The sequence below is a fragment of the Vipera ursinii genome (genome assembly GCF_947247035.1).
Source record: "Vipera ursinii genome assembly, chromosome: 16".
Lineage (NCBI taxonomy): Eukaryota > Metazoa > Chordata > Lepidosauria > Squamata > Viperidae > Vipera > Vipera ursinii.
In genome coordinates, this window is record NC_139529.1 from 8,477,795 (window position 1) to 8,502,772 (window position 24,978).

A 24,978-nucleotide genomic window follows, 5' to 3' on the forward strand; every position below is an offset into this window, starting at 1 on the left:
TAAAAACCACCCTATACTAATCTACATAGCCACTGAGGCTAATTAATTGGTTAGCTTTAATAGTTGTTTGGCTTTTTTATTTGATTTAATGTGCTGCTGACAGCCACACTTTACATAAAATTGGCAAGCGCTCTAACGTAAGTGAATGCAGTGCCTGCCTTCTATTCCCCCGGAGTGGGACGGCGGCGATTTCCACCCAATCAGTGTGATGACTTTCTCTCTTCCAAAATGCACTGTCCTGGCTTGAAAGACCTGATGCAAAGGACTAAGGGGGAAATTTCCTGACAGAACAACTGACCAGTGGAACGGCTTGCCTTCAGAAGCTGTGGGTGATCCTATCCCACTTCAGAGAAATGACCGTCCGGCCTCTTCTTGAAAAGCTCCACTGACGGAGCACCCACATTTTCTGGAGGCAAGAATAACCTTGGAGGTCCACTAGTCCAGCCTTCTGCTCAAGTGGGAGACCCTAGACCATTTCGGACAAGTGGCCATCCCATCATTGAACAATTAATCAGTGGAACGTGTTGCCTTCAGAAGTTGTGGGTCCTTCATCACTGGCAGTTTTCAAGAAGGGACTGGACAGCCCCTTTGCACCCAAAACTATAAAAGACAGCATAAATAAGCAACTTGCATTAGTAGTCTTTAAAGACCTTCGCCTTACTGTAAAGTAGAATTACTATCCACTAACAGAATTACTATCCACTAACAGAATTACCACTAAAGGAGAATATTTGTAAGTCAGGGATCCTTGGTGCTCCCTGAGCTGGGTGGTTTCCTTGCAGACGTTTCACGACCCAACTAGGGAACATCCAAGCCCTGATGAGGTTCCCCGGTTGGGTCATGAAACGTCTACAAGAAAACCACCCAGCTCAGAGAGCAACAGGGGCCTCTCCCTAATAGAATTTCTCTGTTCGTTCCACACCTGCCTTTTTTTTAATGCATCTGACCAACATAGGCAGGATTTCTCCTCCAAACTTGGTGCTCACCATTTCAACCAGCTCTTAAATTCCCCCTGATTTGATTCTGGCAAAATAGGACTTTCTGGATTAACCAGTGCAAAAGGAGGTCTTTCTTTCTCTCCCCCACCCCCCACTGCCATTCCAACGGCCTTGCTGGACATCCAAAGAGGAAGGAAGAAACGGGGCTAAATCCGAAGTACAGAAGCCACGGAACTTCACCCGCGGCGCCTATTCTGGATATTCGATAGCATCTTTGCAAAGGCCGGTTGGGATCTGTTCTCCCCGATTCCCACTGTCCGAATCACAGTTGCCCCCCCTCCCAAAGATTTCCCTCCCCTCAATGCCCCCACATCGGCGATTCCCGGAGCGTGTTGGGCGCCGGATAGCGGAGCAAGTCAGGAGACCCCCGAGGAGGGGCGACGCGTTCCCAAGAGCCCCTTAAGGCGACGCTGGCTCCCGCGCGGCGCAGGGGATTCCCCCCCCCGGGTCTCTGGGAGGGGGCAGGCTCCCCAAAGGGCCCCCAGGCAAGAGCCCTTCCCTCCCACCGGGGTCCTGCCCGTCTCTTCCGCGTCTTCTGCCCCTTCCCTTTGCCCGGGACGCGCCGGGACGCGCGTTCCGACGTACTCACCTTCCCGCAGCGCGCCTCCTCCGCCTCGTCCCCCCGCTTCGCTGCCGCTGCTGCCCCCGGAGGGGTCGAACGCCCCCTTGCCGCCCTCCCGAGCCTCCGCGCCGCTTTCCCGGGCCGTCCCGTTCATGCCGACGGCCGCGTCCTCCAGGTCCAGGAGGTGGCTGACGCTGAAGTTCTTGCGCGCCTGGGGGTTGTCGGCAGGCTCCAGGATCCGGACCGGGTTGGGGGCGAACTGCTTGTCCATCCCGAAGGCGGCCACCGCTTCCATCGCGCCCGGATCCAGCTTGTGGGGCAGGAGACCCCCGCCCGGCCGGCCGGCCAGGAGCTGCGATCTGGCGAGCCTGCCTTGGCTGCCCCCAAACCGACTCACCGCCCCCCCGAAAAAAAAACTTTTCCCCCTGCTTTGATTTCCACCCCCCCCCCTTTCTTCCTCCTCCTACGTTTTCCCGGTGGGGTGTGCGCGTGTATGTGTGTTTGTGTGGGCCTGCTTCTGAGGCTGTGTGGGGGTCCTTAGTATATTCACGGTTTCTCAGTCTGACTTTCTTTCTTTCTTTCTTTCTTTCTTTCTTTCTTTCTTTCTTTCTTTCTTTCTTTCTTTCCTTCCTTCCTCTCTCTCTCTCTTTCTTCCTCTCTTCTTTGTCTTTCTCACCCTCTTTCACTTTTCTTTCCTCTTTCTCTCTCTCTTTCTCCTCTCTCTTTCTTTCTTTTCCTTTCCTTTCCTTTCCTTTCTTTCTCTGTTTCTTTCACTCTCTCTCTCTCCTGTGTAAGCTTGTGGACCAGCTAGAGAAAGAACTTCTCCAAACTTTTTACTCGGGATCTATCCCTCGCTCACCCCCCCATCCTCCCCAGCACACCGTAGCCACAGCTCCAGAAAATTTCCCATCGGTCAAAAGTTGGAACCAAACGTTGTTTTTTCTATCCAAGTTGAAACTGACCCGTCCCCTGTCGCTGTGTTTTCGCCTGAAACTGACTGATGGAGTCTTCTTGGAGTCCATCAACGTCCTCAACCGCCTTCCCCCTCCTTCGCGCCCCCTCAGTCTGCCCTTCTCCCCATTTCAACTCCCCCTCCCAATTTGGAAAGAGGAAGAGTTAAATTAGAGGAAAGCCAACCCACTTATTGAGTTTAAAATATATATATTTTTTTGGGGGGGGGGTCCTGCGGCGGCAAGAAGAGAGAAATTCCTTCTTTGCATCCTTTCCCTCTGGACCCCCTGTCTGTCCCCCTCCTCATAAAGTTGGGCTGCCTTGCGCAAGCTTATGAAATCAAATCGGCGGACATTTGAAACGTTTTATATATATATATAAAATAACCCAAGAAAAACATGGACTTCAGGGCCTTATAGCAAATTGTCACCCCCACAGGGGGTAACAGGGCAGTGTCTGTTTCCCTAAATGGGTCACTTTTCAAGGGCGGAGCTATGCAGATGAAAGTGGCAGTCTTATCCAATTAGGAGCCGCCATCTTTCAGTGCAACTTTTAAAACTTCCCTGCTATATAAAAAGTTTTCAAAAAAAATAAATACCTCTTTGTCTCCTGTTGTTTTTTAGGACAATGGTGTGGCTATGGTTTCCTGGATTCCTTCTGGATTGATTTTTTTTTTAAAAAAAAATTCCAGTCAACTCAACAGCTGTAAGATCGCCTGGTGGTCTCTTATCCATAAAGGAGAAAAGCAAATAGTTGAATCAGAACGTCAATGAATTCTTTCTCTATCTGGTTCTCAAAAAATGTCCACGAATTAGACATAAGATCATTTCAATCAGTTTCCTATTTTCTTTCCGTCCCTGAAAGATAAAAAAACAGAAATCAAAACTTTACAGGGAAACTTACCGTAGTCCTCGACTTACAATTATTCTTTAGTGACTGTTTGTAACTTTGAATGTAACTTTGAATGGTCTCTAAACAAATGGTTGCAAGTTGAGGACTACCTGTAGTAGAAAATTCACTGAAACGTCCAGAGAAAAAGTTGCTAAACTTTATTTTCCTGGTTTGGTTTCGTTTGTTTTTCCCCACAAGAGAGGGCTGCAAGCATTTCGTGGGGAGGTGAGTTCCATCGCTTTAAAAAGTGCCTTTCCACCAGCCTAACGATGAGAGAAAATAGCAATACCTCAGTAGAGAACAGTAAAGTCTAGGAAAGCTTGTAAGGGTCCTTTCAAATAACCCAAACCTAAAAAAACAAACAAACAAGGATGTGAAATCCACAGGACCAGGAAACTGAGTTTCTTCTAGCGTTTAGCCCAATGCGCTCAATCTGTTAGCGTTTGATCTCGTGGGCCACTCTGGAAAAAGAGCATCTGGCTCTTAAAGGCCATCATCAGTGTGTCTTGAGAAGGTCCCGAGAGACAACCGTGACTGTCCTGTGGAGGCGTCCACAAGGACAGCCCTGAGGAGAGGTGGAAGTTCTCCAGAACTCTGCTCCAGGTCAGGGGCCAGGCAGAAATAAAGCGGGCAGCAGCCAGAGGTCTCTCCCCCTGAGGGCCAGCTCAGGACCTGCCCGTATGGTGACCTCTGACACCAGAGCCAAAATCCAGCCGTGTGGGGTAGACCAGCCAGAAGCATCAGAGCCCGTCAGGATGCTTCAGTTGAGTTCTCACATCAGAATCGCTGGAGAAGGCTGAGGGAGATGGTGGCTCTCAAATTTATCGCAACACCCTTTGGTTCTGAGGATAAAAGGTAGAAGATAATCACATAATGTGTTTAAGTTCTCCTCCTCCTCTTTTTATTTCTCTTGATAATTGGCCCAAAGTCACCCCGCCGGTTTTCATGCAAAGGCAGGACTAGAACTCACCACCTCCTGTGATTGGCCCAAAGTCACCCAGCTGGCTTTCATACCAGGACTAGAACTCACATGCTCCCAGTTTCTAGCTGGGTGCCTTACCCACTAGATGCTCCTTTAGGGTCCCTCCCTTCTCTCTGCTCCTCTGCCAGCAGAAGGCAGCCTGGGATGGGAGGCCAGCCAAGGCTGGGAGGGGGGAGAGAGACCCCCAAACACATCTGAGTAGCTGCTCAGGGCGTTAAATAATGAGGCGGGAGAGCATAATCAAGTCTCCATTCTCCCTATGGATCCTCCAGCCTGTTGATTGCTGGAATTTGGACAGTGAAATATGAGTCTTTCATTTTTTATGATCAAAGGAGAAGCGAGTTCTAAGGCAAGAGGGAGGGAGGGAGGGTTTGCCTGGTTGGGGGGGGGAAAGAGAGATTAGGACTTGCCAATTTGGGAGGGGGGGGCGGAAAGTTTTCTTGGCAGGCGGCTAAAGTTTCTTTAGACACGCCAAGACGTATGTGCTCTGCGGCAGGGGACCCCCAGAATTACCCCTGGACCTTTCGCACAGCTGGAACAGTAAGTCATTGAGAAAATTTTGGAGGTTGGAAGGAAGGGGGGGGTGAGATTGGTAATATCACAACACCCTCCCACCACAAGCCCCCGCCCTGCCCTGCAGGTCAAGGTGGTGATTTGCAAAGTCAAATAAATAAATTAAACAAGCCGCATTAATGCCATTTCCTACCTCGTTCGGGTACTTAAAGGCACGGCGTAGGACCCCAGGGGGGTGGGGGTCTGCTTCTCTTCTCCCCCCCCCTCCCTCCCTCCCCCTCTGCCCTATTCTTCTCTCCAGCTTCACAATTTAGATAGGATTAAATGCATTTAGTGCCTCTCTGGTTCTTTTTAAGAGGTCCCAGTCGTAAGGAAGAGTGTGCCGGGGACCGCCGTCTGTTCACAATTAAAGAAGATCAGGTGCTCTTATCTCTGTTTCTCTGTTTCCTTCCATGGATGAGGGAAGGTATCAATTTTCCATCAGTAAATCTGCAGATAAGGAATAAGCAGCTGCTAACAAGCTTATCAGCCTTACACTGCAAGGTACTAATTCATATATATATATATATATATGTATGTGTACGTGTACGTGTATGTGTGTATGTGTATATGTGTATATATATGTATATATGTATATAATTTATAAAAATATAAATTGTAAACTATAAAATAGAGAGACTGAACAGCCACTTGTCTGAAATGGGATAGGGTCTCCTGCTTGAGCAAAGGGCTGGACTAGAAGACCTCCGGGGTCCCTTCCAATCCTATTATCCTAGGTTCTATGTTCCTCCCTCCCTCCATTTCTCTGTCCCTTCAGTCCTTGAGTGGCGCAACTTGGTTTTTCTCTTCCTTTCTGGAGTCCTCCACCACCCTCCAGCCGGTGACACTTTTGACCTCCTGTGTTTCATTTGCTCAAAGAGATGATCTGCAAGGTCAAAGCAATAAATTTTCTCTATTTACACTAGAGGTTAAAGGAAGGTGTTTGTAGGACATGTGTCTCACTCTCCCTCTCTGCCCCAATTCTTTACAGAGCCAGAAGAATATTTGGTGGGTTGGTCTTCTGTCAAAATGAGGAGGGGCAGAAAGGAGAAGAAAAGATATTCATTCACATGATACACCACGCGTGAAACAATTCCGAAATAATTGGAATGAAGTCCCAAAAGTGCTTTTCCAAAAGCAACTTCTTCAGAGAAGCTTCTTGGATGAGAAGCGAAATGTTTTCAGAGAGAAAAAAACCAAGGAAGTCTAGTTGCCTTTTGGAAAAGCAACTTTGGGACAATCCTGACCTGGACGATGGAGAATCTCCGTAGAAGTTTGGAAGGAAGCCTGTTTAGTTCAGACCAATATACACCCTACATACCCAACAAGAACAGAGATGATCTTCAAGCAAACAAATTCTACAAGGAGAAACTTTAAATTCTACCACTTAGAAAAACAGACAGTCAAAGATTAATGCTTTCAAATTGTGGATTTAGAGATCATTGCTAAAAAGTTTTTTTAAAAAAGTTTATTCTACATTTTTTAAAGTTCATTATAAAAAAAGATGCTGAGACTCTGGAAAGAGTGCAGACAAGAGCAACAAATATCATTAAATATACGAAGAACGGTTGCAGGAATTGGGGATGTCTAGTTTAAAGAAAAGAAGGACTGGGTGAGACATGATAGCAGTCTTTCAATATCTCAGGGCTGCCCCAAAGAAGAGAGGGGTCAAGCTCTTCTCCAAAGCCCCTGAAGGCAGGACAAGAAGCGTCGGATGGAAACTAATCAAAGAGAGAAGCAACCTAGAACTAAGGAGAAATTTCCTGACAGTGAGAACAATTAATCAGTGGAACAATCTGTCTCTGGAGAGTCTCCAAGTGGGTGATTCTACAAATTCATTTTCTGGATATTTCAGTAAGTAAATTTCCTTCCAATCATAGGAGCTTCCTATCCACCAAAGATGGTTCCAGCCACATACACACCCTTTTTTCCTCTGTTGTTACCTCCCCCCATCTCTCTCTCTCTCTCTCTCTCTCTCTCTCTCTCTCTCTCTCTATATATATATATATATATATATATATATATATATATATATATATATATATATATATATATATATACACACACACACACACACACACACACACACACACACACACATATATATCAAAGTCGCACATATTGAATCCAGATGTGTTCTTCTGCATACAAGCCTTCCAGCAATTTAATTAAATTTCCCCCAGACAGCCAGGAGGGGTTCTTAATGATCAAATTTCTCTGGACCTCTTCCCCTCCATTCCTTGCCTCCCTGGTGGATAGGTGATGGCTTCTCTCCAGGTCCAATCAATGTTAACCAAGGACTAACTTCAGCCTCCGATAATGTTTGGGTAAGAAAGGGAAGGGAAGGGAATCCAAATCACATGGAGTATTAGTACCACTTTATCCTCAGTGAGACCACACCTGGAATACGGCATCCAATTTTGGTCGCCACGATATAAAAAAGATGTTGAGACTCCGGAAAGAGTGCAGAGAAGAGCAACAAAGATGATCGGGAGACTGGAGGCTGAAACATATGATTAATGGTTGCCAGAATTGGGCATATCTAGTCTAGTGAAAAGAAGGACAGTCTTCCAATATTTGAAGGGCTGCCACAAAGAAGGGGGGGGGGGTTCAACCTATTCTCCAAAGCACCAGAAGGCAGGACAAGAAGCAGCGGATGGAAACTAACCAAGGAGAAGCAGCCTAGAACTAAGGAGAAATTTCCTGTGGAACGGCTTGCCTCCAGAACGTGTGGCTTGCCACCAGCTTTTCTAGGTGACTATAAATAAAAAGCTTCTTGTTTAGCAACAATCATCACACAGTGACTTTCCCAAAATCAGATTTCACTTGATTTTAAGAATTAGGTCTGTTAAATGGTGAGGTTGAGGGAGAGAGAGAGAGAGAGAGAGAGAGAGGGAAAGCTTGGTCCCTGGGAATTTTGCAATTTTTTGCAGAGGTAGGCACAAGGGATCAAAGGGGGTGTGGGGGGGGGGGCGAACTCCTGTCTGAGAGAGGAAAGCTAATAAAGTCAACTTCAACTAGACTTTATAAATTGCAAGCAGATGGCCCAAATAATAGTGAGGTTTTTGAAAGGGGAAAACTTCTGCACGCCGGTGTCAAAGGGCAGATTAATTTCTCAAGATAAGAAACTGCTAAGTGGGGGGGGGGGAGTATTGGGTATCCCGAAAGATACCCCTGCCCCCCCTTCCAAAAACATTGCAATCATTCAACAGCCAGCATTGCTCAGAAAAGTCTCCAAGCGTTTCCTCTGCCAGGTAGGTTGCTAAACACTGCCCCAGTTCTGATAGTGGAAAGATTTTTCAATGTAAATGAGCATGAAAAGAGAAGATACCCAGAAATTTATTTATCTGTATCCCACCTTTACTATTTTTACAAATAATTCTCTCCTTGATTAATTCCCATCCGTTGCTTCTTCTCCTGCCTTCCGGTGCTTTGGAGAATAGAGGGACACCCCTCCTTTTCTTTGGGGCAGCCCCTCAAATACTGGAAGAATGCGATCAGGTCAGAGAGATTTTCCATGCATTCTTCACCTGGTTTCATTTTTTTTTAAAAGAAAACCTTAAATTTAAAACCATTTTTTTAAAAAAGCATCAAAAAAAATCTTCCACGCCAAGCACACCCTCTAGAGGTCGTTTGAAGCTGAAACTCGGATGTTTTTCAGCAGCCAGACAGACATCTCCTCCAACCTGCAGAGGGCAAAAGGGAGAGAAGAAAAAAAAAACGGACAGAGGTTCTTTCTGCAATTTTGCAATCGAAAGCTATGCCTGCATTTATTTCCCCCCCCCTTCCGCTTCCTGCATCCTCCCGGATGCGAAAAAAGAAAGAAAAAGAAAGAAAAAGAAGAGAAACCCGTGTGAATGGGCAGCTTCAGAAGTGCCGAGAACAAGTGCGGAGTTTTTGATCCGAGGCGGTGCGTAAAACGACCCGCTGCAGAATTTGCAGCGATCCAAGTTGGAGGTTTGCAAAGGGGCGGCGGGAGGGAAGTTTGCAGAGAAGGAAATGTGGCTTTGCTGACACCGGGAACGTCATTTTTTGGGGGGGTGGGGGTGGGGTGGATAAATTGTGGAAAATACCCATTATTCCTCCTCCATCAGCTAAGCTTCTTTCTGCAAACGAGGGGGAATAAAACGAAGGAGGAAGCGCCAGAGAGAGAGAGAGAAAACTTTGGGAAGAAGGAAACGGGAAAAACAAAAGGAAACTGTGGCTGCTTACTCCCGAGTAACCCCCCTTTCCGCTTTTAAAGGCAGTCGCGAATCGGGTGAGCGCACGATAGGTGCGTAAGAAGAAGAAGTATTTATTTATTTATTTTATTTTATTACATTTATATACCGCCCTTTCCCTGAGGACTCAGGGCGGTTTACAGGGAGTTAAAAAACCAGCAATACAAAAGTTAAAACCAATTTAAAAAAGATTAAACTAACCCTGTGCAATTAAAAACCCCAATTAAAATAAATTACTCCTCAGCCTGGGCTGAGAATTTTTATATATAAAGCTCGGTTACTCCCCACGAAGTATTTTTATGGTTTTTTTTTTTTTAAAAAGGAATGCATAAATTAAGTTGTATTGATCAGGAAATAATACCAATAAGGATAATTGATAATAATGCAAAAAAAGGGGAAGGCGGAAGTTTTATATGTTAATAAATGAAGCAAGGAAGAAGTCCTTTGGGGCTTTTTAAGGGCATGCATACAATCAAGTCTGTATTGATCAGGAAATAAAATCAATAACAACAATTAACAATAATAATACTGCACAAGAAGGGGAAGGTTGAAACAGCCTGCCCAATATATATATATATATATTTTCTCACGGTCTTTTATCCTTGGAGATCTGCTACAAATTAGTTTGTTTACTCTTGGAATTGTCATTAAGTTTTCATTATTCCTGAAAATGAGGCTTCTTTTCTTGTGTTTTTATTTGCTTTGCTTCCTCTTCAGCCAGGCTGGTTGCCAGGCTGGGTTAATTTAATTTATTTTTTTGACAGTTTGCTGCTTCTCAGCAGCTGCCTAAGGCCCTCTCCAAGGGGACAGTTGACTTCTACAAAATAAGAGGACTGGGGTTTGTTTGTGTGCGAGTGTGGCATCCCTGCCCTGCCTCTTAAAACAGCTGGCCTTTTCGATTAGCCTCCCTCCAGCCACCCCCTGCAGGCAAAGATAATTTTCTTTAAAAGAAAAATAATAGTCTTGGGGCCTCCACCAATCTCCCTTGTTGCAAACAGTTGCCTTATTATAGCCGCAGTGGTTACGGTGAGTTTCTTTTGCGTAGCTGGACTAGAGATCCTTTCAAAATAGAATAAAATATAGCCATGATTTAGCAAGGTTCAATCTCTGGCTCTCCCTGGAGAAGTTCTTGAGATGTTACAAGGTCTTTTTTCAAACTGTGGGACCTATGGGGCTTTCCGAGGGTCTCTACGCCCATCCCTGCCTGGAATTTTGGTCTGCTTCTCAGATTCTGGAGGTGGCAGTTGAATGAAAGAATTCTGTCGGGGGGGGGGACGGGCAGCCACGGGTTGGATGGTGACTAGAAACACGAAGGATAACGATGACCTTCTAAGCCATACATCTGGTCAACGTTTTCACGTCCAGGGCTAGGAGCTGTTAGGGTCCAAAACCCATATTGAGATGATCTTGGGTTCTCCTGCGTAGACAATCTCTCCAGGGCCCCTTCCAAGAATTCCTGTTGGGACCGGACAGCATGATCCCCATCCTTGGTTGAAAGGTCTTCAGGATGGGCCTGAAGGAACTAGGTTGTGTTTCTGCCCCTACTTTCCTGAAATTCCATGGACAGTTTTTAATCTGGAAGGAAGGGATCTGCTCCCAACTTGGGAAGGTTGTTCTTACCTGCCAAAGTGAAGTGTGCAAGTGGCAAAGGTTGGTTAGATCTTCTAGGAGTTGAGAGCCATCCCCTTCCTGAGCTCACGGGATATCAGCATTCTTGCTTGGAATCTCATGGGAGCTACGGAGAGATGGTCAAAATTTCATGAGATTTCAATCATAATTTAAAATTAATTTAAGAAAAAGGGGAAGGGGTGTGGTTCCTCCGCCCCCTCCTCCTCCATCTCCTCTTTCTTCATTATCTCTTCCTCCTCCTCCTTTCTTGCACTGGCAAAAGGTAAAAAAATGGCCCTGAAGTCAAACTTGGTTGCACCCAAGCTATTTTCTTAGCAAATGTTATAGTATCTTTTTAGTATCCTCTTCCTTTGAAAATATTTTCCCTGCAACTTCTCAGCCTTGTCTGCAGCCCTGAAGTTTCCTTGTGGTCTCCCATCCAACTTCTCACCTGATCCAAACCTGCCTAGCTTCTGAAGCCAGCCTTGTTGAGCAAGGATCTTTCCTCTTGGTGTCCGGTTACGGTTTGAGTAGCTTCCTCTGCTGATGCCTATTTATTTTATGAATAAAAATCTGTATGCTTTGATTTCAAAACAGGCCGAGGAAAATCTGAAGTGAAGTAACCACTGGGCTGGGTGTGAAGGAGTCCTTCTTGGATGATTATTGAAAAGAATGCCGTTTCTTCATGGCTTCCGTAGAATCATCTTCGAATATCAGCCGTTAGTAGACGCTATTCTGGGGTCTCTGGGATTACAAGATCCCGAACGTCAGGAGTTGCCAGAGAGGTAAGCAGCTTTAAGGACAAAGAATTGGAAAAGGGACTCTTTCCACACCGTCCTAGCACAAAAATGTTTTTTTTTTTGCTTCCCAACTTTATTAAGGAGATTGCAAAGTCTGTCTCTGCCCATTCTTTCTCTATTTGTAAAAGCTCCAGGTCTGCGGCCGAAGATCAGGGCAAATTTCTGGTTCTCCAGAAGCTGCTGGAAAGCGAGTCCCAATCGGCTTTTTACCAAGAAGGCGTGAGCTACACGTTGTTGAAGGTCGCTGAGCTTGGGCTGGTCCAGGCGGCTGAATTCCTCTTGCACAATGGGGCAGACATCACCTTTGAAGGTTGGGCTTCCCACCCTCCCCTCTTTTGCCTTTATTTTAGAGGAGGGGGAAAACTTCAGGAGGCGTTGACTTGTGTGTGTGGGGGGGGAGCTTCCTTTAGTTGTGCGCACACACACCTGCCCTGCCGCTAAAGGGGATTTCCATTCAAATTTGCAATCTGCTGCTTTTAAGTAAGTTTGTCGTTGCATGGCCTGTTTCTCACCAGCAGATGTCGCTGTGCCACTTTTTTCATTTAGGATTACACCAGGGATAATATCAGTGTAGTAGGTAATCCTCAGACTTAGGAGTTACAAGTTACAAGTCAAGTTACAACAGACAGAAACAGGGTTGTTAAGTGAACCGGGCTTCAGACGGTCACAAAAGGGGATCACGTGAGCCCCAGAACGCTGCAACTGTCATAAATATGAATCGATTGCCAAGTGTCTGAATTTTGATCATGTGACCGTGGAGGAGGCTGAAATGGTCGTACGTCACTTCTTTCAGTGCTGTTGTAGCTTTGAAGAGTCACTAAATGAACGGTTATAAATCGAGGACTACCTGTAATTCCCCTCCTGGCCTCTAGTTCCACCCCTTTGTCCACAGGCTCCGCCTTAGTTGCTATGCACAGCTAAGAATGGCGAGGCTCCGCCCCAAGTCCTGCGTTCCAAGCTCCTCCTACAGAGGGCCATCTCCAGGGCAACATGGCGGCCTCCCTGCAAGGCTGGCCAGCTGGTCTTTTCAAGGGCCCTTGACTGAGGGGGGTAATGGGGAGGAAGCGGGGGGCCGGCTGCTTCTTCCCCTGCTGGCTTTCCTATTGCGGTGGAATGGAGCTTAATGGTAGGCTTTTTTCTTGCCAGCTCTTGTAACAACAGCCTTGTAGGGTAGGGCAGCCGATGTTTTCAGAGGTTTTTTTAAGACTGAAAAAGTAGGAGGGAATATCTGTAGCTCAGGGTTGAACTGTGGCGTCCTTGTTGCTTTCTGAGCTTGGTTGTTTTCCTGCATTTTATTACCCAGCTAGATAATGTCATCAGGGTTAGAAGGGAGTAGGGTGTGTGGGGAGGGGGAGGAGGCCTATGGGATCTTTAATGCTCTCTGAGCTTGTTTTTTTTTTCCCTTGCAGATGTTTCATGACCTAACAAGGTTACATCATCAGTGCTGGAGAAGAGCGGGCTTTGCTTCTAGCACTGATGATGTTACCTAGTTGGGTCATGAAATGTCTGTAAGGATACCACCAAGCTCAGAGAGCACCAAGGACCCCATTCAGAAAATAGCTTTTTCCCTAGAAGAGAATCTGGCGATTAAAAACATCCCCAACAAGGGGAAGAGGCCCGTTTGGAGTTTTGCATTTCATGTTTTCTGATGAAAATTCCCCACTTTCTGTAGATCCGGTCACTTACTACACAGCCTTGCACATCGCGGTGCTGCGGAACCAGCCTGACGTGGTTGAGCTCCTGGTGCAACGCGGCGCAGACATCAATCGCCGAGACCGGGTTTGTAGCCAGCCACACCTATTGTGTATGTTTGAGTGTGTGTGTTTAAAATGATAATTCCTGGAATTTCTGATAGTTCTGAGGTTTTGCAATCCCAATGCAGACATGGCCAAAAGGGTGGGATAAAAAGATTCGGGTGCTGGTTCTGTCAATACACCCCCCATGTCAATGGAGGAAAAAACAAGGAATGGGGTGTGTGGGTTCCCCACGGGAGGGGGAGGGGTAGGAAAAAAAGGGGAAATGATAGGAGTAATATAACCCCTTCCTTCTCTAATTGTTCTTAGATTCATGAAAGTAGTCCTCTGGATCTAGCCAGCGAAGAGCCGGAACGCTTGCCTTGTCTGCGGCGTCTCCTCGAACTCGGGGCCGATATCAACGCTGCTGATAAACATGGTCAGTTGGTTCTACTTTTTATCTCTGGTTTCATTAAATCACAGCAGTTCACCTCTAGCTTCTTCTAGAATCGCTCCTTTAGAAGCCAGGGATTCATCTCCCAGAATCCCCTACCTTAGCGGCACTGGGATACCATTAAGAATTCTGGGACTTGAAGGATGCCCTCCAGATTCCTTGTCCTTCTTTTCCTCCTCCCTCCTCTTCCGCTCTTCCTCTAATCCGTCTCGCCTTCCCTCCAGGAAAGACAGCTTTGCTGCACGCTCTGGCCAGCAGCGACGGGGTTCAAATCCACAACATAGAAAACATTCGGCTTCTGTTGGAAGGAGGTGAGTTGCTTCCCACCCATCCCTTTTCGGGGGCTGTTTTGGGGGAAAGTCCAAATTCTACCCAGGTTGCCAGTGTCCAAGCAGAGCTTTGAGGAAGGATGAATTTCCAGGGAAAAAATGGGATTTTCTGCTGGGAGGAAAAAGCTCTTGTGCGGGTTTTCCTTCTTCTTCCTCCCCTTGCTGGTTTTCAACCTGGCGGGATGAGGGAGGCTTTGCTTTTAAAGCCTCTTTCAGAAATGAAGAGAATTGCCCCGGTTTAGTGATGGGAGGGTGACGAAGTACAGGTGGACCAAAACTGGGCCAGAACATCTGTGGCTAAGCAAGCCTGGTCGTTAAGGGAGTCGGGCCCAACTTTACAACCTGTATTGCCAAGGTTGTTAAGCGAATCACACGGTCCTTAAATAATTCCAATCTTGTTCCCATCGCTTGTCGGAGATCCCTCGCGAAGGTCATGAGTGGCGATTGTGACGCTTCATTCGCAAGCTCTGCCAGTCTTAAGGGCGCTGCCCCGGGGGGGACCAGTATGCCGTACCCCCCCACGCAATAAACCACCCCATTTTCTCCCCCCCCCCGCCACCCCAGGCGCAGACGTCAAGGCCACCACCAAAGATGGGGACACGGTGTTCACCTTCATCATCTTCCTGCTGGGTGAGACGGTGGGCAGCGACGCCGAAGAGGCCAAGCTGATCAACCGCTTTTGCTTCCAGGCCACGCGGCTGCTGATGGCCCATGGGGCCAACCCCAGCGAATGCCCGCCCTACGAGTCCCTCACCCACCTCTGCCTCAAGAGCTTCCGGCTGCATTTCCCACTGCTGCGCTTCCTCCTGGAATCGGGGGCCTCGCCCAACTGCTCCCTCCACGGACCCGCCTGCTGGTCCGGCTTCGACACCATCTTTGAGCGCCTCTCTTCCCATCTCAGCGAGTCGGAGGACGACAGCTTCTCCTTAGACTTGCTGCAGAAAGCCGAGACCGCCCTGGAGCTGATGATGGCCAGTGGCCCGGTGGTCAAGCTGCCCAGCAACTTCCAGATCGACCTGAGCCACTGCCGCTACCACCAAGAGAAGATTCGGGCGCTTTTCGGGAAGCTGAAACAGCTGGAGAACAGCCCGCCTACCTTGAAGCACCTCTGCCGAGTCTACCTGCGGCAGTATCTCCAGCCTTGGCCCGTGGACGTCAAGGTGAAGGCCCTCCCTCTGCCCAACTGCTTGAAGAAGTACCTCCTTATAGATCCAAGTGCCTCTCTGGAGCAGGTGTGACCTCCCTGGACGAGAACGGACCTCGGACATTTGCCATCCCGGATCTCGCCACGCTGTGCAGCCAGTGCATGAACTGCCAGATCTCCGTTCAATGTCCAACGGCCGGTTACGCGAGAGACCGTGTCTGTGGCAGCCCGCTCGAGTGGTGGCTACGTGAGAATGCGTTGGGTTGGGGGGAGGTGGAACCTGCGCCAGAATCGCATCCTGGTGGCAGCTAAGCTGGTGGAAAAGCCCTTTGTGGGGTTGTGTACCAGTCGAGGAAGGATTTGCCCCTCTGCGCCAAAGGATTGCGAGGTTGTGTAGGCTTACGCTGGAGCTGTATTGAACATCCAGGGTTGGGACAGGAATGCCGACAGCTGATTAAAAGGATGCCCCAACGCTGTTCGCCTCTATTGTTGTGCTGTGGGTAAAACACCCATTCCCCTTGGTGATAGTCTATTGCAGCTAGTCCTCACTTGCTGATAAGTGGGAACGGGAAGTCCGCTGCTAAGCGAGTCATACCACACAACATCACAGGAGTCCACTAACCGACACTGGTAGTTCCAGAAACCCTAGCTGCCGTTGTTAGCCAAATCCCATGTGGTCCCAGCATCCCACCGTCGTGCGATCGTAACTTTCGACATCCTGCTCTTCCCCATTGGCTTTACAGCAGGCATGCAACCGGAATTGAGCCCAAAATTTCTGCCGCTAAGCGAGACAGTTGTGAAGCGAGTTTTGCCCCATTTTGCAACTTTTCTTGCCGCAGCTGTTAAGTGAATCACTGAGGTTGTTGAGCTAGTAAGGCCGTTAAGGGACTCTGGTGACTTTGCTCGTCAGAGGGGGGGTTCCACGACCCCGGGACACTGCAACTGTCATAAATTCGAGCCCATTGCCAAACATCCAAATTTTGATCACCTGACTATGGGGATGCTGAAAGAGTCGTGGGAAGCAACCACGCCTTCCAAAGGCTCCACCGGTTGATTGTTTTCACTGTCAGAAATTTCTCCTTGATTGTTTTCACTGTCAGAAATTTCTCCTTATTTCTAGATTCTCTCCTTGGTTAGTTTCCATCTGTTGCTTCTTGTCCTGCCTTCGGGTGCTTTGGAGAGGAGGCTGACCCCCTCTTCTTTATGGCAGCCCCTCAAATATCGGAACCCCGCTATCATGTCACCCCTGGTCCTTCTCTTTACTGGACTAGACGTACCGAATTTAAGATACCCAGTTCAGGATCTTCAGCCTGTAATTCTGCACTTCTTTACAGCCAAAGCTGCTGTTCTATCAATCCAACTGACTGTGAATTTTAGGAAAATCAAATCTTTAAAAAAAAATTGCAAAGCAAAATGCAGCATCGTGAGCCTGCTCATTTTTTCCCTCTTCCCTCCCCACCCCTTTTTTTTTTCCTTGTGTCATTTTGGATTGCTTAAAAACGCAGGATTGTTCTTAAAGCCAACTAGGGATTTTTGTGGTGGTTTTTGCTGAAACGGGGGAGGGAAAAAAAAAACTCGAACAAGCCAGGAAGATGATGGCAGATTCTAGAGATTCAATTCCACAACTTTCCCGCACCATACAAAGTGGGTTCTTTGGCTCGTTTTTCCAACCATCACAACAAACCAACATAGGAGACTACAATCACGCTTACCTTTACTTCCCCCGTCCCAGTCCATTTTGCTGCCCAGGGACACAACCGCCTTTCCCTCCCTGCTCCCCACCTCTTGAGACCCCAGCCGATCTCCCCTCTTTTCCCTTCATCCTGGCCTGCTGGAAACCATGGTTTGCCCCGGAGCACCATGGGAACGCTTCCTGGGTCTCCTTCACCTCATGGCTAACGTATAGACGTGATAGATCTCATCTGGAAAATTCTCCTGTTTCTCCTGGGCCAAAAGACTCAGCCCGGCACGGCGGATGATCTTACACACCACATCCAGATCCCGGCAAAGGCTACTGTCCACTTCGTCCATGATGACCCCTTCTTGGGCCATGTTGTCCTTAATGACGATGATGCCGTTGGGACAGAGCCCTAGGCGACACCTTTGCAAGAAGCTCAGGAGGTGCTCGTCCGTCAGGTGTCCTGTTGGGGAAGGAGAAACAGGGCCAGGTGAGATCCTGGCAGGATCCAAGGGGGTCGGTCTCGCCAGGTAGACCAGGTAGCAAAGACAGCCAGAGGAGTTAATTCTACTTTATTGTCAGGGCTACGTTGACACACGCTTGCCAGTCTGACGGCACAACTCTCCCGCCGTCTCTTTTTACAGCCTGAGAAGCTAGGAAGAGTCTCTTCTGAGTCTTTCTCCATCCATTATGCAGCTCTGGGCTCTGCTCTCTCTTACCTGACAGTTGTCTATTAAGAAAATCTTGCAAGTCTGAAAGTACAAATCTCTCTTTTACAGTCTGAGCAGTTGGGACGGTTTATTTTGGAGTTTTTTTCTCTGCCTGTTATGCATCTGTGGGGTAGGCCAGGGGTAGGCAACCTCGGCTCTTTTATGACTCACAGACTTCAACTCCCAGAATTCCTGAGCCAGCATAGCCGGCTCAGGAATTCTGGGAGTTGAAGTCCGTGAGTCATAAAAGAGCCAAGGTTGTCTACCCCGGCCCTCTCTTACCTGACTGTTCTCTAAAGCTACATTAACAGAATCTTGAGCATGTTATGAAAGTACAAATTGGGGAAATTGTTTGGTCGCTCCTGCGAGCGATACTCACCGATTACCCACTGGATCCAGATGACGTCGTAAGTGTTAGGCTCCGGGCTGAAGTCTTGCAGCCCACAACAGAAGTAATTTCGCACCCGTTGGCCTTCCGTCCCCAGGTATGTCCTGGCCTTATTCAGGAAGTCTTCCGTCACGTCCACCATGTCCACAGCTTTGAAAAGGGGCAGCAATAGTCTCTTTGTAATCCGCCCAATGCCGGCACCGCAGTCTAAGGCCAAGGCTGTGCCGGTCCTGTTTGGGCCGTCCTAGACAACAAAAACCCTGACCTTCAAAACCAAGCAATGTGTTTCACCCTTCTCCCTGCCTATTTGATTCAAAATGAAATCCTGCTCTCTTCCCCCCCCCCGCTCATCTGTTTAATTTCATATTATTGGCCATATTATCATTTTACGTTGTTAGAGAGAAAGGGAGAGAGACCGAGAGAGAGGGATAAACAGAAATGAGAGAGAAAGAGAGTGGGAGGGAGGCACAGGCCAGCCAGGAATCTGCTATCACCACCCCTACAAAACCTGCTCACCCTCAAAAACCGGAGCAAAAATTTTCTGGAGCTGCTGATGTCAATACTGGAAATATGCCCGTAGCCCCCCAGCATCCCATCCACGGTGGGGGGGATGTCCTTCCAATATTTTTCGGCCTTGGAGTAGAATTCCAGCTCATCTTCCACCCCATCGCTGGCCATGGCTGCGGTTTTCGTCTTCCTCCAGAAAAGCCAGGCGGTTTTCGGACGCTGGGCGGGCTTTTCCCTTTTGTAAGGGGAGAAAGAAAGCAGGAGAGGGGGTTAAACAGAAGAAGAACAACAACACCAACCCAATAATTCTGAAGCTGGATAAAAATGCAACTTCCTCCTGTTTAAGATGCAAAGAGAAAAGAAAAAAAAATCCTAGCCACAGGATTTGTACCTTGTACCCATCTGCCAAACTGTCAAATTGGGGGTCACTCTGTCAATCAAAGCAGAGCTGAGTTGGGGTGCCTAGTCCCCATTTGGTTTAGTTGAGCCTGAACCCCTCATTCTGCCCAGTAATTTCTATTCATCTCCCTGTCTTGCAAAGCAATTTAGCTGCCATTTTTGGCTCCTGAAAAGTCGGGGTTCCCTAATTATATTCAGTGCTTCTCCTCCCCCCCCTTCCCACCTCTACGCCCCCCCCCAACAGCTGATATTCCCTAGGGTGGTTATAAAGGGCTGGTGTTTTCCTCTACCCTCCCCTTCTGGCTTTCCTTGAGTGTGGTAAACTTTTCAAGCTGTTTTTTAAAAAAAGTTTTTAATCAGTTAGCAAGCCGGTGAGGTAGAAATAGCTGAAATAAATCATATGCTGCTTAATAACCACGGATTGATCTGTCATCTAAGGAATTTAATCTGCTTTTTTAAAGCCATTAGGGCTAAATGCAATTAAACAAAGCACTCCAAAACGCATTTCGGCCTTCTGATCCAGATCTCTGGATTGCTCTATTAGAGAATCTATTAGGGAGAGACGGGTGAAGGCCGGGGTTGGCTATTGCCAGTGTACAAAATGGACAAATGTAGAGTGCAGGCTGTGTTGTAATTGCCAAACTATGTGTGACCAAGATGACGGGCCTTGGGGACTAAATATATACATTTGTTAGGGGAGATGCCGTTCCGTGTCCAATTATGGACACAGGCCGAGGGTTAGCCAACATGCGCTCCCTATAGGCCCCTAATGAATTCTCAGTCCTAACAAGGCAGGTAAAAAGCATTCACACTAAACCAGGGTTTTAAATCAGGGATAGCCAAGCAGCCCAGTTCATAGCCCAAGCCAAGCTACAATAGCCTCATCTGCCTGGGTTCTGACCCCCCAATTAGCCCGATGTGCAAATCAAGCCAGGTTTAATGCTAGTCACTAAGTTCCTTTCTTCCGTAAAATATTTCTTCAGCAAGGTATGGCTGTGTGAATAAGCCTCCTTGGTTAATAAGCCTGGATATGCTGAACTCCTTAGGACAAGGCTTGGCAGTTTCTCCCATGGTGTAATTATTTAAAAGCCACGCTCACACGATTAAAGCAAACAATTGTTGTGTGAACGTGACTTTTAAATAATTTTAAAAGTTGAGCCATCGCAGCGGGTGCATTCACACAATGGAGAAATTAAACTTAAAGAGATGTAATGCTTTAATGGGGTGCATAAAACAGTCACTTGTTGCTGGCCAAAGAATTCGGACTAGGCCCGGATCCTGTCGATTAGTCAGATCGTGGTTTAACATAACCCTGGTTTAGTTCAAATCCTAACCTACCCTTTTGCTCTTTGCTCTCCAACAGAGCAAATGGTCTTGCCGTGTTTAAGGTTAACTATCTCTCAGTACTAAACTTACTGTTTATTCAAACCCTGATTAAAGATCCTGCCTTAGCACTGTGTTACAAAAATAACCGAATTAGCAAGGCTAGGACCAGGGGGAAATGGGGCTGAGCAGCAGGTGGGTCAGCCAAGGAGCAGCTTAAGCGGCGCCTGCCATACGAAGCCAACGCGGGGCTGCGCCCCTGGGCCGGGTTCCCGCGTGAAGATATAACGTGTGAACCGGGTCGGGTTGCTCTGCCACCGTGTTTGGGGGGGGGGAAGGGCGACGTGGGGTGGGGGGTGCAGGGCAAGGCAGGCAGCGACCCCTACGAGGGGCTGGAGGGAAGGGGCTCAACCCAGGCACACCCAACTACTGCCAGCATTAGATTCCTCAAACAGGGGCGCAGGGGTTCAGTCGGACCCCAATTTAGAAGCGTAAAGGGGGAGGGGAGAAGAGGGGGTGCCAAGCTGCGGCGGGGGGAGCTTTCCTCCCCCTGCAGGACAACGGAGGAGACCCCCTGCGCCCCCTCCCAGCGCCAGAGCCAGCCACGTGGAGAGGCAGGCAAAGCCGCACGGGGGCTCGCCTGCTCCGGAGTCGCTCCGCTTTCCCTACCGCCTCTTCCCGGTGGGAACTCACCGCCGGGAGAGCGGCCGGGGCGGCTGCGGGAAGCACGTCCGCTCCTCCGCGCTGCCCTGGCCGCTTGGCAAGGCGCCTCCTCCGGCTGACGCTCCGCCTGCGGCCGCCTCTCCTCTCCGGCGCGCCTCGCCAGCGCGCATTGGGCCGGCCAGTCTCCTCCTCCGCGGCACGCAATTTCCTTCGCTGCCCGGGCGGAGGTGGAGGAGGAGGAGGAGGAGGAGGAGGAGGAAGGGAGCCACGGAGCGCAGGGAGCGCGGCTGGCCGTGCGCAACAGCCCCGGCATCACAAAGGGCTGCGCCACCGGCCAGCCCAGAGGGAGCTCAGAGCGCGCTGGAGCGCTCCGGGAAGCGCATCCTTCGGCTGAGCGAGGCAGGAGGGCCAGGGTCCCCTTCCAACTCTGTAATCTGCATCAGGATGATGAGAGAGCCTCGAGGTGGTCTTCGGACAGCATTATGTTTAAAAAAAAAGGCTATATATATATTAGAATAGAACAGAGCTGGAAAGGGACCTTGGAGGTCTTCTAGTCGAGTCCCCTGCTCGTGCAGGAGAAATTTGAATTTATCTAACAAGAATTGTTGCAAGTGAATCAGGCAAATATTTATGAAAATAAAAATTGTTGCAAATGAATCGTGCAAATATTTATGAAAATAAAAATTGTCGCAAGTGAATCGTGCAAATATTTATGAAAATAAAAATTGTCGCAAGTGAATTGCAATTAGTTAGGAAACAAAAAATTGTTGCAAGTGAACCAGGCAAATGAATTAAGCAAATGTTTTGAAACAAAAAAAGAAATAATATACCAGTGCTAATAAAATCAAGGAAAAATAGAATAAGTGCCATTTGTAGAAACTATATTAACTAAAAGTGTCAACATAGAAACAGTCTTTCTCAAACTTTGCCTTTTAAAACATGTGGACTCTAACTCCCAGAATCCCTCATTTCGCTCATTTCCCCCCTCCCGTATAGAAAAAAGGTCCACCCACACTTGCTGGGGTATTTGGCAGTTGAAGTCCACATGTCTTAAAGTTGCCACGTTTGAGAAACTGATAGAAAACTAGCCCAACCTTTAAATGTTATTAAATCCGGAGGAGAGGGATTTTTTTTTTAACTTACTTGCTATGAGAGCAGCCCAGGACTGCTTGATGTTTACGGTAATCTATTTGACAAACACAAGATAATTCAGAACCCAGGTCCTGGGGACTGTCTGAAGGCAGCATCAGAAAAGGACTACTGAACAAGCTTGGGGTTTAAACAGAATTGCAGAATAACGGGAGGGACCCTGGAGGTCTTCTAGTCCAACCTACACCGTTCCAGACAAACGTCTGTCCATCTGTTCTTCTAGTGATGCAAACAGAGTCAAAAGGAAACTAATTTGGCCTGTGCTGGGGAAGGCACTGGACTAGCAACCAAGGAAGCCCGAGTTCTAATTCTGCTTTAGGCTAAGCTGGGTGACTTTGGCCCGCCCCTCCCTCCCAGTCCAACTCACCTTAAGGGTCGTGGGGTGGGGAAAATAGGAGGAAACACACCTAGCACCTTCAATTGTAAAAGGATGGGGATATATAGGAGCTGTGGTGCCACAATGCATGCGGCATTGCAGACTAACTCTGCCCACTGCCGGCAGTTCGACCCTGACCAGCTCAGCCTCCTGTCCTTGCGAGGTGGGTAAGATAAGAAGATGCTGGCTCTGTACACCGCTTAGAGAGGGCTGCAAAAGCACTGTGAAGAGGTATGTAAGTCTGAGTGCCATTGCTGTCAACTGAATAAACAGCGCATGGACCACACAACCATAATCACAGCAGTGTTGAGGAATTTTCCATCACAAGGAGGACCAGGGATGTCATTTGCCATATGCGGGCCTGGGATCTGGGGAAGAGGGCCTGTTTGCCTGCGGTCGAAATAACAGGAAATGGAAGTATTTTTACCTCTGTATTACAATAAGAAGGGAAGGTGCAGGCTGTGTTGCTGAGAATTCAGTTGGCAAAATACCGGTAATGGAACTTACCAGTAACGATGCTAGCCAATCAAAAGGAAGAGAGGTGGGTGCCCAAGATGGAGGTCACTGGGTGCCCTATGGATTTGGGGATCCTGGTGGGGAGGGGGGGACCCTCCAAGCCCAGAGTTGGTGGCCCCAGGATGGGATAGAATCACTAGAGTTGTGTTTTTCAAGCTTGGTAATGTAAGATGGGTAGAGCTCAACTCCCGGAATCTTACCATGCTGGCTAGGGAATTCTGGGGGTTGAAGTCCACACCTCTTAAAGTTGCCTATCTGGAGAGAAGGAAAAAAGCACTGCTTTTTTGTTTGGGAGCTAGTTTGGTCTTTCGTAAGTTCGAGTGCTATATCTTAGGCATGAAAGCCGGCTGGGTGACTTTAGGCCAATCACCAGGAGACGATGAGTTCAGAGATGAACTCATGGCAGTTGTAGCATCCTGGGGTCATGTGATCGCACTTAAGGGGAAAAGCTGGATTCACTTAAAGACTGCGATTACTTTAACATCTGCAGGGGTTTGCTTAACAATCAGGGCAAAAAATATCAGTCATAAATCAAGGATGACCCGTAGTTTGTTGTGTGAACCCAGCCAAGCAATTGCTTGCAAGTTTTGATAAACTGCAGAACTCGTGGATCATGCCGTATTGCCCATTGGCCACAAGGGGGGAGTATTGCAATGGTTTTGGCCGGGCTTGCTTTCGCCTGGAATTCTGTAATTAAATTCAACTTTGGGCTTTTCTTTGTTAAGCGATGGCAACCCCTTCTTCCCGTTTCTCCAGCTTCCTTCACTGTCCGTTGACCGTGGGAAGAAGCTGTCCTCGGCCAGGCCTGTCTCGGGAACCTGGGGAGGCCTGCAAGGGGCCCCCTTCCAGCCCCATCTCAATTCCAGGCAAGAAGGAATAAAACTCCTGGCAGTTTGTTCTTCTTGAGGCTGTGTCTGGCCTCACACAACGCACGAAAGATGGGCTGGGTTGGGTCTCTGGCGTAAGCGTGCATTGGGCAAAGTTCTCTAACTTTAGCCGATGAAGCTAAAAGCGAGAACAATCGCTTGTATAAACAGAGGCACAGAAAATCACCTGAAGTATTAGGACCACTTTAGTAAGGCCACACCTGGAATCCTGCATCCAGTTTTGTCACCACATTACAAAAATGGTGTTGAGACTTTGGGAAAAGTGCAAAGAAGAGCAACTAAGATGATCAAAGGCCTGGAGACAAAAGCATATAAAGAACGGTGGCAGGAATTGGGTATGGCCAGTCTAGAGAAAAGAAGGACTAAGGGGGACATGATAGCAGTCTTCCAATGTTTGAGGGGCTGCCACAAAGAAGAGGAGGGGGGGGGTCAACCTATTCCCCAAAGCACCTGAAGGCAAGAGGAGAAACAACGGATGGAGACTCGTGAAGGAGAGAAGCAACCTGGAACTAAGGAGAAGCTTCCTGACAGAACAATTAACCAGTGGAACTCCTTGCCTCCAGAAGTTGTGGGTGCTTCATCGCTGGAGGTTTTGAAGAAGAGACTGGACAGCCAATTGTCCAGTATTGCGTAGGGTCTCCTGCTTGAGCACGGGGTTGGACTAGAAGACCTCCAAGGTCCCTTCCAGCTCTATGGTTCAGCCAAACGTGCTACACCCATTTTCACTATTCAGGTGAAAGAGGAAAGAAGGGGGGGGAAGGAGAGAGAAAAGAAGGGAAGATGAAAGGTGGTATTAAGCCATTAATTCTCAAGAATCCTAGACGGGTGTTTCATTTACAAGTAGCTCTCGACTTGCAAGAGTTCATTTAGTGACCGTTCAAAGTTATAACGGCACTGAAAGAAGCAGCTTGTGACTGTTTTTCCATCCCCGTGGTCCCGTGATCAAAATTCAGACGCTTGGCAACCGGCTCACGTTTATGACGGTCACGTGACCCCCTTTTGCGAACTCACCGGACAAATGTTTCACTTAGCAACGTGAACTTTGGGCTCCATTGCAGCCGTGACTTGAGGACCACCTGTATGGACTGAATTTATGTAGCCGCCCGTCTCGCTTGCATTTAGCCAGCCCCAGGACCTTCCCTCGCCCCGGGGTGGGTG

At 48.2% G+C, this 24,978-nt stretch overlaps 3 protein-coding genes across 7 annotated transcripts in view; 1 reads left to right on the forward strand and 2 right to left on the reverse strand.

Moving 5' to 3' along the window:
• Positions 1-11,352, reverse strand: part of PRRX2 (paired related homeobox 2) — a 24,897-nt gene extending 13,545 nt beyond the window's left edge. For all 3 annotated transcript variants that reach the window (XM_083375355.1, XM_083375353.1, XM_083375354.1), the window contains exons 1-3: positions 10,777-11,352; positions 8,556-8,622; positions 1,588-3,368 (exon numbers count right to left, since the gene is read on the reverse strand). In XM_083375355.1, the coding sequence (XP_083231481.1) occupies positions 1,588-1,855 (268 nt within the window). In that variant the 5' untranslated portion in view covers positions 1,856-3,368; positions 8,556-8,622; positions 10,777-11,352. The remainder of the gene's footprint in view (positions 1-1,587; positions 3,369-8,555; positions 8,623-10,776) is intronic.
• ASB6 (ankyrin repeat and SOCS box containing 6) lies at positions 8,367-16,018 on the forward strand. 2 transcript variants are annotated; one of them, XM_083375350.1, is made up of 7 exons: positions 8,367-8,893; positions 11,362-11,549; positions 11,693-11,874; positions 13,237-13,343; positions 13,628-13,736; positions 13,976-14,062; positions 14,645-16,018. In XM_083375350.1, the coding sequence occupies exons 2-7, from the start codon at positions 11,437-11,439 to the stop codon at positions 15,316-15,318; spliced, it is 1,272 nt and encodes a 423-aa protein (XP_083231476.1). In that variant the 5' UTR covers positions 8,367-8,893; positions 11,362-11,436; the 3' UTR covers positions 15,319-16,018. The 2 variants fall into 2 exon arrangements, with proteins under 2 accessions (XP_083231476.1, XP_083231475.1); XM_083375349.1 differs by having other exon boundaries at positions 8,578-8,846; positions 14,645-16,016.
• A 758-nt stretch (positions 16,019-16,776) lies between these two features.
• On the reverse strand, positions 16,777-21,047 carry NTMT1 (N-terminal Xaa-Pro-Lys N-methyltransferase 1). Of its 2 annotated transcripts, none has more exons than XM_083375352.1 (4): positions 20,899-20,915; positions 18,517-18,742; positions 17,992-18,244; positions 16,777-17,365 (listed from the first exon to the last, which is right to left on the reverse strand). In XM_083375352.1, exons 2-4 carry the CDS (start codon positions 18,676-18,678, stop codon positions 17,109-17,111), a joined length of 672 nt encoding a protein of 223 aa, XP_083231478.1. In that variant the 5' UTR covers positions 18,679-18,742; positions 20,899-20,915; the 3' UTR covers positions 16,777-17,108. The 2 variants fall into 2 exon arrangements, with proteins under 2 accessions (XP_083231478.1, XP_083231477.1); XM_083375351.1 differs by lacking the exon at positions 20,899-20,915 and adding an exon at positions 20,923-21,047 and having other exon boundaries at positions 16,779-17,365.
• Positions 21,048-24,978: the final 3,931 nt, after the last annotated feature.